At 43.4% G+C, this 16,485-nt stretch overlaps 1 protein-coding gene across 1 annotated transcript; it reads right to left on the reverse strand.

Annotated features, from left to right (window-relative positions):
* Positions 1 to 321: 321 nt before the first annotated feature.
* LOC124198397 (ovarian-specific serine/threonine-protein kinase Lok-like) lies at positions 322 to 1,272 on the reverse strand. The gene is made up of 3 exons (XM_046594227.1): positions 1,072 to 1,272; positions 703 to 931; positions 322 to 530 (listed from the first exon to the last, which is right to left on the reverse strand). Exons 1-3 carry the CDS (start codon positions 1,270 to 1,272, stop codon positions 322 to 324), a joined length of 639 nt encoding a protein of 212 aa, XP_046450183.1.
* Between the last annotated feature and the right edge of the window lie 15,213 nt (positions 1,273 to 16,485).

The raw sequence follows: 16,485 nt of genomic DNA on the forward strand, positions 1-16,485 counted from the left end.
CCGAAAGCAGAGGTCATAGCAACCAACAGCGTAACATACACGACATGCAATCGAAAGGTGAGACAATCATTGTGAATTGAAAAAAAATGAATGTTGCGGCATTGCTTGACATTCCATACCGTTTCTTTAAGAACGTTAGAATTAGTCAAGGTGTAGAGGGCAAACTGAGGAACTGTCCGGGAAGTTCAAACTAAAAAACAAGACACCTTGTTTCACAAGTCTCTAAAAAAACCCGCAAAGACTGAAGCATTGGAAAACGCAATAAAAAAGGGAGGTTCCATAATTCTGGCTGCAGTCGCGCGCGTGTACGTCTCGTCACGTTTAGAAAATGGGCGTGTCCTTGATTATTTTCTCCCGCAGTTGGGCCAAAGTGCCCTCGTCACGAAACCACTTGCAGCCGGTAATCTCTTCAATGCTGTGGCGCAGCCTAACGTCGGTCGTCATCATGCCGTCAATCAGTGAGCGGGCCGGCTCGCTCACCGTCTCGCAGTGAGCTTTGAATGCACCTTCGTTTGATGGAAGTCCATATTCTGAAACAGCGAGGCAATGTAGGGGATAAATTAAGACAGAAAACATTAAGTCTGGGCTGGACGCGGCTGAGCCGGTGACTAATCGTTATGACCTCCTTCTTCATAGAAAAAAAAAAAAAAAAACAAAAAAAAACAAAAAAAACTAAACCGACTAAGAAAACACTGTACGTACGCTCCGTGGAGGTGGAGAGGCCGGTGTGATGGGCGCGGGCGCAGGCGGGATGCCAGCCAAACAGCATGTAGTGCAAGACGACTCCCAAAGTCCAAACGTCCACGGCCGGCGTGTAGGGATCGGCGTCGTCATCGTCCAGCTGGCGTCTCATTTCCAGGGCGATGTACCACTCGCTTCCGCAATAGGTTGTTAGCGACGACATCAGCTTCGCGAGTCCAAAGTCGGCAATCTAGTCAGTCAGTAAATCGTGACGTTAACATGCATCGGTAAAGTGATAGCGACTTTAAAAAAATAAATTGAGACACGGAATAACATTTAAAAAATTACAATACGGCATCGTTTACACGTTGAAATGCAGATTATTTTTACTTGGATGAGTGCCAGCATTTCGTTGCTTGCCAGCAACACGTTGTGGGGTGACAGGTTGCGGTGGACAATTGGCGGTGAGCATCCGTGGCAGTATTTGATTGCCGAAACCATTTGAATGAAAAAATATTTGGAATTCATCTCAGACAAGTAATTGCAGTTGTACATTCGCTGCTGCAAGTCACCGCCGCCTAGGAACTCCATTGCGATGAACGTTCTGTTAGCTGGCCACTGGTCGGCCGAGTCAAACATCTGCCACAAGAAAAAAAACTTTGCAATCACATGCGCAGAGCGACAGCTAACTGATGCAACCGCAAATTCCATTTTGCATTTGTCACACGCTTTGAGGTTGTAAGCAATGCAATAGCAGACCTTAACGATGCAGGGATGCTCCAGTTGAGATAGACAAATGATATCGTTTCGTAACGATGAGACGCCTCGTGGGTTTACCATAACACTTGCAAACAGACTCCCTCGGGTGTTTGCGTGCACAGTTTTGATTGCGGCTATTACGCACGTGTCTGTAACGATTACCCTGCACACCTCACCGTAAGCTCTGGGTCGTAAAACAATAGAAATGTTGAAACAACTAAGATGTGGCGCCCAAATTTCGGCAAAGTTGCATAACCAAACTAACCCACTAGACTCCACGTTGAGGACAAAAAACTTGCTGTTGAGCGGTGATATCCCAAATATAAATGTTAGCTATCGTGATAGGTGAAACTAGCTGTGCTGTTGGCGGAACAGAGGCTGATCAGGCTGCCATGGTATACTTGAAGCTTGCGAAGGTGTGGGACACGCACGCCGTCAACAAACGTCCCGTTCCCCGATAGGCATAATACAACCGTAACATCGCTATCCACAGCTTTTTCTAGTGTGCAATGGTTGCGGCTAATGCGCTGGGAAAACGAGTTGTCAAGTAGAGTGGCGGGGACGACCACGGTGCTGCAGGTGTTCCGTCTAACTGTGGCAACGTTTCCGCGCTCTACACGCCTAGCCCAGTATAAAAGTGCCACAAAATTGTCTGTGTAAATTGCATTACAATGAAATTATTTACCTAAGCAGCACGGCAGGTACAGTGTTAGAACCGTTCCATACTATCCACCCCCACAACGTGCCGGCGTGGACATTATCAGCAGAGCTCGAAGAGCTTGGCTTACCTAACGTCGACAACGCCATGCTGTTTACCTTGATTACTTTTAGCCGATGACTGCCACGCGATGTTGGTATTCAATTGCAATGGCGCTGGTCGATTTTCAGTTTTTTTGTATTGCTTTGGAATGTTTCTTATCAGTTTAGATGTAGCAACAGGTTGAAATGTGCTCGAGCTACGGGAGCTGTTGGGCGCCGGCGTGTCAGTCGGTAAGAATGAGGATCTTGCTTTGCAACAATCAAACTATACATATATGTACGGGTGGGGCGTGAAGGACTCTGGCCAGATTTGCCGGTTCGTTACACAAAGAGACTAAAGTGGCGCTTCAATCTGGATTGGTGCTGCCAGAGCCGGATTCAGGCGGTGATGGCCGCAGCATGATGCAATCAGACGAGCATGCTGATTTTCAATGTCCCAGCTTTAAACTCAACGATGGATGGCATGCAATAAAAAAATCCAGGAAACGTTAACGGCCGACTTTAAGTGTGAAGGGAAATCATTGTCATCGAAACACAAACGATGTCACTTGGGTAACTGGTAAGATTCCGCTGTATAAATCCAGCACACCAAAGGATGTTGGGTGTTCGGGGAACGTCATTGACGAGAACGTCAAGTGCTAGTAATAGATCCGATTCAAAATTCTATAATCCACTAATGAGTGCTACAACTGTTAACTAAAAGCGCATCACACATAACGATAAACCAGCGTGGTTGTCCTACGAATTACAGCTGTGACTGTTATCAGTCGATGGCTTTCGGAAGACTCTGACCGTTTTCTTCGATTTCCTGTAAAAGGTTGAAGGAACGTACGAGGTTATGGAACCAAATTTTTTTGGCTGTGGAAGTAACATACTTGAAATTTGACTGCTGCCGACAGTGTAGAACGCCAAATTTTCGATTTGTTAAGAACAACTGTACACGGGAAGGCTGTCCTGTCGTTGGTGCGGACTTAACATCTCAAAACATTTCAACCACAATCGAATACCTCAATCAATAGTCAAAAACTGTGTGAGGGCCAATTAACCATCCCTTGAAGGCCATTAACGGGATGTAGCCATCGCTTCCATAACAGTTTTTTTTCATTACAATCGCAGAGAAAATTACTATCTACAATGCTGTGCTGGACACGCGATGCAAACAATTCGGCCGATGACCAACGTGTTCATTCCAAAACATCCCATTCTAGAAAATGTGTGCGTGAGTAGCACGTATCATTCCCAGTTCAGGTGCAGGAAAACTCGCCGAATGTTATGCTGGCTGCTGTGTAGTGACTCATAAGGCACTACGGGCACTCGATATACTCCAAACGCCACCTTACCCTTGTTGTGAATCATGATTTATTCCTGCGCTATTCTCAAAACACGTGCTATACTGTTCACTTTAACTTCAGCTCGATATGTTGAGTGGTGTGTGTGTTGTTGCACGGATTCGGGGACGCGACGAATTTGCAGAGTGGGATGGGTTATTCATTTACACAGAAAATAATTCCCCCATCCCACTCTTTTCCCCACCCCGTTACCATCACAAAACGCACTTTTTCAAAAAACGATTAACTAGAGAAAACGAACGGAACACCAGGTAAGTGTATAAATCGATTGCGGAGCACAGAAAAGTCTTCTATCGGCGAATTTCCACTTTGATGGAGAATATCGGCAGCCAGCATCTCCGTTTAAACTGGCTGATTATTTGTTGGACAGTGAGTCAACTACTCGTCATTGTCATTCGATCGAAAGCCTACTTTTTTTTATTTGACTAGCTCTATAGAACATTCATTTGGTGTAAGTGGGAGACTTTATCATGAAACGAATATCCAAAACTGAACACAGATGTTGGTGGCTTGCCTACAACCGATAATTTATTGGAATAAGCTAATTTTGTACGAAAATTTAAAAAAAAAGTGCCGGTTGAAATTATGGTCAAACAATAATAACGTCTCATTGTTTGGCACGTTCTGTACATTGTAACTTAGTTTGTTGTCGTTCCGAATTCTTGTAACGGCAAGAGATTCCGGGAGAAAATGTTTTCCATAACAGCGCTGGACTTTGTTCATCTCTTCCCTGCTCAGGTAAAATAAAAGAAAACAAAATCAACCCATTTGTAGTTGATATTGAATTCAAATTTTTTTACTGACTGCTATTTTGAAGTAGAGCGACACCAAAGGGAAATGCTGTGACTTCATAGTCGTTCTACATGGCGGAATTGCTGACGGTGTCATTGTATTCCCGATTGAATCCTTTTTTTGGCGGTGTAAACTGGTTGGGTTCGAGCATTTTTGGAATATTAGTTACGGGGACATGAGTGTGGATCCAACCAATTACGGGAACCAACAAGCCTGTACGATCACAAACGAGTCAATTGTACTTGTTGCCGAGAAGAACGTTTTGGTGGCATTTTACCTGATATATCTGTCGGCAATCCCTTTAGACTGTTGTGTCACCAAAATTTTCAAAGAAACGGGCAATGAATTTGCTCGGCGTAAATGCAACCGGATGAGCATTAATCAAATGTGTAGAGCCCTAAAGAAGAAATAAAAGATAATTACTGATGAGTACTCCATTCACTATAACGCTTCCAAAAGTCAAATTGTTCATTTACCATTTTTCTTGGGCTGCCGCTCTTTGCATTAAATCACAGACTTGTTGGAATTCATCACCAATTTTTGTAACTTGAGAGACAGTGATCCATGATTAGTCCGTCAGTGTGTTTGTTTGCATGCTGCTTAAATACATCGAGCTGTTGAAGATCGTGACTGCTTCGGCTATTGGTCTGCTCTATGACACCCACTAAGCTAAAAATTGTGGTTTAATTTCTGATTACAAAAAAAACATCCTCTGTTTTACAATTTTTTTTTCGACTCCTTGAAAGAAATTGGATGTGACGGCTAGGTTTTCGAATGACGTAAAATCAACGCAATTGGAAGTTTAATGCCTGACCCACTCTTCTTGCGGTCGGTTGATAGAGTTGGAGAGCAAAGTCCACATCTCTCGACTTCTTCCTCGGCCACAAACTGGTTGATAGGGTCACTGTAATTGAATGACCGGCTCAAAGGATCACACAAGGCTATTGCTGTTAATGGGGAATGCAATTTTTTGCCGCTCACTCGGTTAATTTACAAACATAGTATGGTATTTGGTTTTGACCTGTGACGAATTGGGAAATCGTAAACGAACTGATAAACAGGCAGACAGCGCGAAATTACTAATGTAAATTTCAGGCGCGTTCTCCAATCCGCAAACGAAAAAACGTCTGGAAGCAAATAATTAATATGTATTCCAAATCTTGCTCTCTCACTTTGGCTTTGTTATTCCCAATCTAGTAAAGTGTAATTTTGACCAGTTTCCCACCCAGCCTAGTCGCCATTTTTTATTACTCTCCCTCGCGTTCCTGGTGGATGACAGCCGAAGCTACGCTTCCCTATCCATCACTTTAAAACGGGGGACATACTGTAGGCCCTTTCATATAGTATAGTGGCCAGCAATATGAAGCCCGAGGTGCAGAGAACTCGTATGCTTCAGCTGTCATCCGCCAGGAACGCGAGGGAGAGTAATAAAAAATGTTCGTTGAAAACATCAATATCGGTGGAGAAAAGGTCCATGTGGGATATGTCTGCGCACGTTTGAGCAAAACCGGCCCAGTCAGCTTTTTTTTTTAATTCCACCTAGAGTTGTTGCTACGCTCCACGGGGACCGGTGTGGAAGGTTTGACGCTCTAGACCACGCACCCATCCATCCTTAATTTGAAAGTGAATTCATTATTGTGATCAGAATGCATAATAACATAAAATTCGAAATATTCCTTCTTTTTTTATTCTGATGTTATTCCTTAACTATTACAGACCTATCTGACCGTTCAGGAACAATCTTGGACAAAAGCAATTGCGACAACTTTTGTGGAAACGGGAGTTGAAATGAGTTATGAAAATAACGATGATGGTGCCGCACAGCAAACAAGTAGTTGTTATTCCTGCTGCAGTTATTTTATTTTTCATTTTGTTGGCGTTCCATAAATATAGCCTGCCGCTGAAATCTGCGTAATAAACTCTATTTCAATAGAATAATTTTTTTCATGCTACTTCCCTATATTGGTAAGCAAAAAATTATACCGAAACAAATTTTACTATAGATCGCTATAAATCTAAAATTGCGCAACGCAGCTTTTTTATTTGCGGTTTTTTTTCCATACCTTTTCTTACTTTCTTTTTGTGCCAATAATAAAAATTCATTAGTCCCAGTGGAAAGGTGCGACAAGTAGGCAGCAAGTAGGTAAGTGAATGTGTTTAGCTGTAGAATTTTTTTTAAACAGCAGATACCTACTGAAGTTTTTATACTTAAAGCGGACTAAAGTTGAATCAACAATTATTTTCTTACCAAATGTTATTCACCTCTGTAGCAACTGAGTTTGCAATATGTATAGGCCTACTTTTGTTCTTATTTCTACATTTTCGATCTGTAACTTATTTGTCTACTCGTCAGGTTCAACCAATAATGGCTTCGATAAGACCAGACCAAGAGCTCTATGCTTCGAACCCTGATAAAGAGGTAGAAGAAACGCCTGAAATGGCAGACTCTCCTTTCCGGGCTCCTTTCAACCAGATGGCGAACGCAGTGGATTCTTTTGCAAACGTGGAAGGAATTGTAGCATTGCATTGACAGTGCAGCGCACCTTAGAGCAGCAGCACCATACACTCCAAACCAACACAGGACTCACTCCACCATACACACCCAGCCGGCACAGGAGAAAATGCGGAAGGCCACCAAGATCAATCCTTTTCATCCCAAGCCATTGGACAATATAGGAAATGCACTAAATGTGAGTTCCAGTTCAGCACCAAAGGGCTAGGAAGGGGCAACTACAAGGTATGCCCCGGCTGTCGAGAAATGGACCTAGCACTAGCAACAAACTCGCAAGCAGCAGCCAAACAGCAAAAAAGAACCAGCGAAGAAATAGTGTCACCGTCAACACAGCAAGGGTCGGCAAAGAAAATGCACTCTCTCCCACCTCGAGAACTTACAGCCTGCGAGGTAATTGAAAATGCTCTCTTCACCATTGATGAAGAAGAGCTAAACGGCTTAAATAAAAACGAACTCATAGCACGAGTCATCTCTATAGCCAAGAATGGCAATAAATGTCAGGGTCAACTCCACCAGACACAATTGCACCTAAAAGCAGTGAAAGAACAATTAAAAGAGCAATATCATCTCCTGAAAGAAGCAAAGATTGCGTTCGCGGACAAAATTCTTACCGCCCACAGTGAGCATAAGATCGGAGGAGTCAAATCGTATGCCGCCGTCACCAAAGGTTCAACAGAAAACCACAAGCATAGTCAGACAACTCTGGCCTGCAAAATAAACACTTCAAGTTCTGATAAAGATTTTAACCTGAACCTTATGGACAAACTACTGAACTCGAAAACATCCGGCAACCCAATCCCACTGAAGGTCAGCAGGAAAGACGACAAGGGCTTCATTCAACCTTCCAGAGTCAGCAAGATGCAGATAAAGCACTGAACATCATCAAAAATAGCGAAGAATGCAAAGCAGTCATAAACGACCCAAAAACTCAAGAAAAGCTCTATCCAGCCATCGGTCTCTTTGCCCCCATTAGTGATATGGCGGAATTAAAAGACGAAATTAGCTTCAGAAACAGCTTCATGCGCGACACCCTAGTAAAGGTTATTCAAATTCACAAATGCAAAGAACCTGACGTAGGCCACGTCAAATTATTCTTTAGCTCAGCCGCTTCAAGGGACGAAGCGCTACTCAGAAGTAAGATTCACACACTCTATAAACTAATTAAAATTGTCCCGATTGACCCAAACAGAGAAGTAAGGATATGCTACAAGTGTAACCGCTACGGTCACACCTCAACACGCTGTCCGGCACTAGCCCCAACCTGTGGCAAATGTGCGTGCAACCATGACTCCAGATCTTGTACAGTGTCGACTTTCAAATGCCCAAACTGCACAAAAAACCATATGGCAGGCGACGCTAGTTGCCCAGAACAAATCAAGGCGGTCAAAAGGTTCTGCCAACTATTCAACCTTTAGATGAGTACAACTCCAACAACAACAAGTCATTGCAAGGCAGCTTCCGCTCTACTACCGAAGACCATAGAAGACTATCAAGTCAACATAGCGATGATCCAAGAACCCTACGCCATAAAAAATATCCACGGAGTCGAACCAGCGAACGTCCCACCAGGTTTTTCAGCTTTTCACAATCTAAATGATAACCACCACTTGGGCTCAATGATTCTAGTCAAAAACAGCCTCAAGGCAAGCATGGAAAAATGCTCGTCAAATGAGATAACCATCGTCAAAGTAAGCTCATGTCCGTCATCGATCCTCCTAATCTGTGCCTACTGTCGCCCTTCGTCTCTCTCCATCTCATCCACCATCAAGAGCTATCTGCTGGCATATGAAGCGGATCTTAAGAAAGCCGTGATATGTTTGGATGCAAATGCTAAAAGTCCGGCCTGGAACTTACTAGTTCTTGACAAAAAGGGAAAAGAACTAGAGAACCTACTAACTCGCTTCCACCTAAAGATAGGTAATGCCAAATTAGCTTCACTAAATATCATTCCGGCGGGTACAGCGTTCGTAGATGTCACATTAGTTGGATGTGACTTAGAGCTGAATCGCTGATATTTTCTGAAAGACCACTCCCTATCCGATCATCCGTATATCCTTTTCGACCTCGCCAAAACTCTGCAAACACCTATTACGTCACGCAAATCCAAACCGCCAAGAGCCGACGACATCGACGTCGGTCTTTTCAACAAAACCTTGGCGGATGAGCTAGAAGCTTTTGACAACCGTCTTAACGCCCTGTCAGCAAACGACATCGACAGTTACACCGAGAACGTCACATCGATAATAATCTCCAGCGCCAGTCGAAGCAAAAAAATAACTCAGAGACGCAGCCCCCGCTCCATGGCCCCATGGTGGACAGAAAAGCTCGAAATCTTACGGAAAAGCACCAGAAAAGCGTACAAAAAATGGTCTCGCTCACGCCGGACGGACGACAGGCTGTCCTTCAGTAGCGCCAAGAGAATGTTCCAGTACCGCATCCGTAAAGCGAAAAATGATTCTTTTAAAAAATTCATCGAGGAAATGAACGGGAACCCGAACAGCGCGTTCAAAGAAATGAAGAAAGCGGTAAATCCATCCCAGTCTGCACAATCTCAAATGGAAATAAACGTTAATAGAATTCCTACAACAGACTCAGCTCTAACACTAACCCGCTTCGCCGAACATTTTTTCCCCATTGAAGGAGTCTCAGACGAATCGCACCATCAAACAGAACAGTCCACCAAGAGCGCCTTGCAAGAGGCCGAAGCAGAGTCGATGTTGGCCCCAACAATCACCCAAGGTGAGGTGCTAATCGCAGCCAAGTCTCTGAAAAAAAAGTCTGCTCCTGGATGGGATGAGCTTTCAACTGATGTACTTCTTCTAGCCCTACCAACGGTAATGCACTATCTCCTAATTCTTTTCAACCTGTGTCTCATCCACGGGAAACAAGCAAGAGTCTGCATCATCCGGAAACCTGGCAAGTTCGACTACTCCGACGTGAATAGCTTCAGACCCATTAGCGTCCTACCAGCCATGAACAAACTCTTCGAAAAAATTCTACTCAATCGCCTCCTACAGCTTGCCTCCATAGGAAACTGGATTCATCCTTACCAGCACGGCTTCCAACCCAAGCGGTCAACAGAATCCGCACTCCACTCCCTCGTTAGTGAAATTGAAAACGGATTTGAGAAGAAGATGACTACGGCCTGCGCCATGATCGATATAAAGAGCGCTTTCGACACAGCATGGGCCCCCGTCATCCTATCAGCCTTGATCGCAAGAAAGTGCCCAATATTCCTCGTAAAAATCATCAGAGATTTTCTGACGAATCGGAAAGGTAAATTCGACCAACAAAAGAGTGTAGATCCATTTCCAATACCAACAGGATGCCCGCAAGGAAGCCTTCTCTCCCCGTTCCTATGGAACGTAATGATTGACGACATCCAGCGCCTTCCTTCCGACCATAACATGCCAGGCTTGGCTCTAGCATACGCCGATAATATATCGGCATCAGAACAGCACAAAGACGCGACAATTGCAGTAAGCTTACTGCAAACTCTAACTAACCGCATCAAATCCCAGCTAGAGAAACTCAAACTCAAAGTAAACGCAGCGAAAACCGTCCTCATCATCTTTAACCGAAAGCGGACGCCAGTGGATAATCTCCGCCTAACAGTTGACGGCCTCCAAATCCAACCGGTCATCCAGACGAAGCTACTAGGCCTAACACTGGACTCGAAACTCAACTGGACGGCCCATCTGAACGATAAAGAGCGCCAAATTAGAAAAATCTTTTTCTCTCTCCTTTCATACACTGGAAAAACTTGGGGCCTATCCAGCTCCCGTCTGAGGGGAATGTATTCAGCCTTGGTGGAGCCGAGCCTTCTTTATTGCTTCTCTGTCTGGGCGTCTGTAATTAAGACCAAACAAGGTCGAAAGAAATTACGATCGATTGAGCGACAATTCAACGTTCTCACCTCGAGGTCGTTCCAAACGGCTGACACCGGAGCACTCTCCATCCTAGCCGGAACCATGCCGGCCGACTTAAGAGTTACGGAAATCACTCTGAGACGACACCTCCTATCCAATCTACAATTCTTTTCACCAAGCGCACTACAATCCATCGTGACCCATACCCAGGCAGTCATCGTCAAACTAGCTTCTTCTGATCCGCCGAGAAGTAGATTCCCGTCACACATCAAATACACAATAAGAAGCACGCTAGAACAAACATGGAGGAGTGAGTGGAGAGATTCTCTTCAAGGCGCCACAACCCGCTCGTTTTTCCCCTCTCCGCACTGTTTCATCCAGCTTAAAATCAACAACCTCCCACACCAAGTCATACAAATCCTAACGGGTCACAGTCTTTTAAATGCCCACCAATATCTTCTTAAAAATGTAACCTCGCCATCGTGTAAATGTTCATTTCCATCAGAATCCGTCCAGCATTTTATATTTGATTGTCCTATATATGCTCTTACTCGCACCGCACTGATCTCCTTGTGTACCTCAGAATTCGGCCACTGGCCTCCCCCCCCTCCCTACGTTTCACAAATCCAAAAAAGTTTTTAACGCATTATGCACTTTTATTATCCGATCGAAACGACTATCCCTCCCACCCAAAGGAAAATGTATCCAAAACCCAGTATAAATTGTAATCCGAGTCACCCGGGGCCAAACTCCATAGCTTGAGCAGCCCCTCAAATACAAAAAAAAATCTAGGGTTTCGCTCCACTTTGTTTAGCAGATATCAGCTTTTATTTTCCAAGCTAGGGAGTTTTTTTATCTGGCTTGAAATAATTAACCTTGAAATCAGCTCGAATTTTTCCCCCTAAATATATTTCCCAACTGTTTCAGCTAATTCTAGTATGAAATTTTTAAGCTAGGGTTTCGCCCGGGTATTATTTTTATAACCTGTTTGAGGTTCAACTTAGCTTAGATTTTTATCATTTTTCTATAATAATTACTAAATGACATATAATATACACTTCGAATAAATTATATGATTGGAGATTAGATGAAGATATTGTTTGAACTACGAAATAGTTAAAACACATACAGTACCTACACAAAGTTTGGAAACACGGCGAGTGTTTCCGCGCTTCTAATACGGCGGCTTACGGCCAAAGTGTCTCCCTTTTTTACGCGATAACTCACGTTTGAGTTATCGCAAAGCAAATTTTAAAAAATCTTCTTGGTGAGGAAAGAATTTCCTTTCACCATGATTTTTTGTAGATTTTATTGAATTGAAGTTTATCCCCAAAAGACTAGATATAAAGTTTGGAAACATCGGCGCGCTCGCCATATGTTTCCAAGCTAAAGTGTATGCTACTTTAAAAATTATAAAAAATTCAAATATATCAATAATTACTTGAAACTTGCACAAACGGTAGACGACATAGTCGTCTACATTTGGACAAAGTTTCAAATTTTTTTAATTAAACGCTGATTTTTGCCGATTTTTTCATTAAATGTTGATTTTTCTTCTCGCGTCGCGTGGAGCGTATCCTGTCCCGAGGGAAGAATAGAAGAGGGAAAACCGCCGGACCCCTTTGTTCTCTCCTATTTTCTTTCCTCTATTCTTCCCTCGGGCTAGGATTTCGTCCCTGCGCCATGAAAATTAATCGGAATTTTTCTTTAAAAAATCGGCAAAAATCAGCGTTTAATTTGATGCTTAGGTCTTGGCTTGGCCAGCATGGGTACACAACGGGCCGATGTCTACGAACAACTGAAATTCCATCTGTACCAAGACGATGCTGTGACGGGCGAAGCTGCTGGTATGGCCATGGGTTTGACGATGTTGGGCTCGAGATCTCAGCAGGCTATAGAAGATATGGTGTCATATGCTCAAGAAACTCAACATGAGAAGATCTTGCGAGGACTGGCCGTCGGTATCGCTCTTACCATGTACGGCCGTTTAGAAGAAGCTACCCATTGACACGCTAGCCAAGGACAAGGACCCTATTCTTCAGAGAGCGGCCATGCACACTCTAGCACTGGCTTATTGTGGCACGGGAAACAACCAAGCAGTCCGCAAGTTGCTTCATGTAGCTGTAAGTTGCTCGTACAAAAAAATAAATATAAGCCAGTTCTCTTAACGAATTTGCTTTATGTTTAATCACGAATACGTGTATTACGGGCGACGCTTTTATTGATCGCAGACAATGAAGAATTTTTGCTTTCTCAACGTTGAAAATGAGCAGAATTCGTTGTATTCTAAGTGAATGAAGGAGACTTAAAATTTATTTAGCATACATACTTCGCAATTAAGTCAAGGGCCGCACAGAGCCTTTCCGCCGCCCGGGACAAAATGCGTGGGGAGCCAAACGGCACCCCCACGCGCCACCGTGACTTTTGTGTTCCGCTGGGTATCCCTTCGTTTTGGCGCCTCTTGACTCGTGCCGCCCGGCACAAATGTACCTTTCGACCCCCCTCCCCCTCTTCCTCTGGGCGGGCCTGATTTAGTCACATTTGCTACACGACTCATGTTTCACATGATTATTACATTATCGGATTCAACGTTTCTATACTAAAATATGATTCTTTCTGAGAAATTCCTACTCTGTGGAATTTATGGAATTTATGATTTTGTTCAACGTTTTCTCTTTTGCGTTTTTGTTTTAACGTGAACGAAGACCGCGCATCAATGCCGTCGCAGTTTACCTCGATCCCGCCCGCGTTAGATTAAGGGATTCATTGCGTCGATTCATTTCTCATTTGAATTACTAAAATAACACAAGAAATTTAAGCAGTGAATCCTACACTTCGTTATCTTTAACTTTCACATTGATTCTATGTTGCATTTATAGAGTTTGATTGCGTCGACTAATTTCTCACTTGAATTATTTTGACAAAAAATGAAATTGATTGCTTTTCCATTCACATGGATCCCCAGTTAGATAAAGAGTTAAATTGCATCCATTAATTTTACTTGATTTATTATAGACATACGTAAGAAATGAAGTGCATTGCTTTTGCCATTCACTTCGATTCCGAGTTAATAGATTAAGAGTTCGATTGCGTTCTGTTCACATAAGAAATGAAGTGCATTGCTCCCGACGATAGTTTTCCTTTTTACCCGCCTTTTGGCATCGATCCCGGGTTGGATTAAGAGCTTTGGATTTGTTTTATTAGATAGAAAATTGCTTGTTGGTGCATTTACCGCAATTCACTTTCTTTATTTTTAAAAACCAGTCTTATGGAAAACATATTTTCCCTGCCATATATTGAATAAATTAGCCTTAGTAGCTACAACGTTTCCAATATTATCTTGTTTGGTTTTTCTTGTCTTATTTATTGCCACGTTTGAGAAACGTACATGAATGGAATGTGTTTGTTAGGTTGTACGATTCAACCACGACGAATGAACGTTTGCGCTACAAAGTCGCCTCTTCGATTCCTCCCCCTCTATATAAGAAGAACCTTCCGTTGTAGTCTGAGTCCAACTGTCTGTCTTTGATCGTGTGTCTGTCTGTCGGTGGTGTTGAACATTGTCGAAGTGATAACCTAGTGATCTAAAAAAAATATTGGAAAATCTGTTCTCGTGAACATTAATGAGAGCAAGCCACAAACCTGAACGGTGATCATCCACTGCGTCGCCCATTACCCGTGTTGCTCGTGACATTATTTACGACAAATCTGAATTTTCTCCGCTCCAACCCCCGTTCTACCCATTTTCTACCCAATGGATTCCAGACGACAGGAGAAAGATTTCCCTCAAACGAAACCTGACGCATGGTTGAAAATGGCAACCACTTTCAATGCTGCGGCAACTGCAATGGAAGCTGAGTCAGCCGCATATTCTGAAGCTACCACCTATTTCAGAGAAGCAGCGGCGGTTATGAGAGCATCAATCACTCCGGACGTTTCAGTGGCTCCACTAGGCTCTCAGAACATCCTGCAAGAGCCAAACAGAGTTTATTCTTTCGTACAGCCAGCACCTGTTGAACTGGAGAAAGATTCTTCTCCTAAACCCAACCCTGCTGGTGACGCAAGGTTAAAATCGGCAACCGCTGTGAAAGCTGCAGTCTTGGCTGCAGTTGCTGGAATGGAAGCTGTGGCAGACGCAAAGTCAGAATCGGCAATCTCTGTGAAAAAAGCAACAGCGTCCATGAGAGCAGCATTCACTCCGGACGTTTCGGCGGGGATCCACTGGGCTCTCAGCAGAACATCGCGCTCGTGCCAAACTCAATTTATTATTTCGTACGCCTACAGCCACCTGTTGATCTGGAGAAAGATTCTCCACAACCGAACCCTGATGGCGCAAGGTTAAAAGCGGCAACCGCTTTGAAAGCTGCAGTCTTGACTACAGTTGCTGGAATGGAAGCTATGGCAGACGCAAAGTCAGAAGCGGCAATCTCTATATAAAAAAAACAAATGCGTCCATTAGAGCAGCATTCAGTCCGGACGTTTCGGCAGATCCAGCACTGATCTCTCAGAACATCGTGAATGAGCCACACGCAGTTTCTTCCTTAGAGCCACCTGTCGAGCTGGAGTCGAGCTGGAGCTCGAGAGCTGGAGTCGAGCTGGAGTCAAACTGTCGAGCTGGTGAGACCCCTTGCATACGACTGTGATCTCCGAGAAGCTCTAGATGAGAAACTTCTACAATCAGGCTCAAGAATTTCGGAAAAATTCAAATTGCGGTAGCTGTTCTTTGTTTGTCAATGTTCTTTTTTTCGATTGAATTTGCATAAATCGTCGTACTAAGCAATACAAGATGTAGCTATACGGTCATGAAATTAAATATTTGCTTTACATTTTGTTTTTGGACTGGGGCAGCGATGCAGCATTGCGTCTGCAAGAAATTGGAAGTGAAAAACATTCAAATAATAATAAATTGGTTCCGGTCGTCGGGGCGAACTCTAACGGCTTTTATGGATAGGACGCGAAATCACTCGTGTGCTGATTGCTATGCTACCATGGCATAACTTATTTCAGGCATTTTGGTGTTTAGAGATGTCGCTTGAGTCTAATTGAATCTCTTAATTCACATGAAAATTCGAAAGATTCTTTCGATTTTAATTCTGTGATTATTTCCTGAACTATACAGACTGGCCTCTAAGACAGATTTTCATCCATTTCCATCGTTATTGTGAGAGCCGGAATGGAGCCGGATCGGCTGGAGCAGTTGTAGCTATGCAACTGCAACGTTCTATTACTAAAAACAGGCTGAAAGGAGGGGATCGTCACTGACATTCCTATTAGCTTATCATCGACTGGCAACATCCGGCAGTAGATTTCCATAACAGTGGAGTGGAACAGACTAAATCATGTCTTGGTTTTCATCTCTGAATCAGTAAGAATCTACAAACTATAACAATCCGTTGAGATTTAAGACTTTTATTCAGCAACTGGCCTCTTGGCAAAATTTGTCGGGGTTCAATCCGCTTTGAACGGTTTTGGATTTGACATGTTGTAACTTTTACGCTTGGACTAAGACTATGCTTGGCCTGTTCATAACTCCGGATGTTAGAACGATCATTTTCTGCCTTATTTTTAAAAGTTGGAAGACAACCGAAATCCTTACATTGTCGCTAATACAAAACACCACGCGACGACTTTTGTGGGAACCACGAGTTGAAATGAATTTTAAAAGTATAACGACGGTGCTGGTGCCGCACAGAAAAGAGCAGGTATATATTATTCCTAAATTAATATTCTATTATAATGACTTCCATGAAATGTAATAACACCA

Source organism: Daphnia pulex, chromosome 7 (assembly GCF_021134715.1).
Source record: "Daphnia pulex isolate KAP4 chromosome 7, ASM2113471v1".
In the NCBI taxonomy this organism is placed as follows: domain Eukaryota; kingdom Metazoa; phylum Arthropoda; class Branchiopoda; order Diplostraca; family Daphniidae; genus Daphnia; species Daphnia pulex.

Excerpts from the sequence above, each read along its gene's own strand:
- LOC124198397 (XM_046594227.1), bottom strand. The coding sequence starts at position 1,272 with ATGGAGTTCCTAGGCGGCGGTGACTTGCAGCAGCGAATGTACAACTGC. Across the intron at positions 932-1,071 it reads AAATGCTGGCACTCATCCAA|ATTGCCGACTTTGGACTCGC; the intron begins GTAAAAATAATC and ends CTGACTGACTAG. Across the intron at positions 531-702 it reads CCTCTCCACCTCCACGGAGC|AATATGGACTTCCATCAAAC; the intron begins GTACGTACAGTG and ends TCGCTGTTTCAG.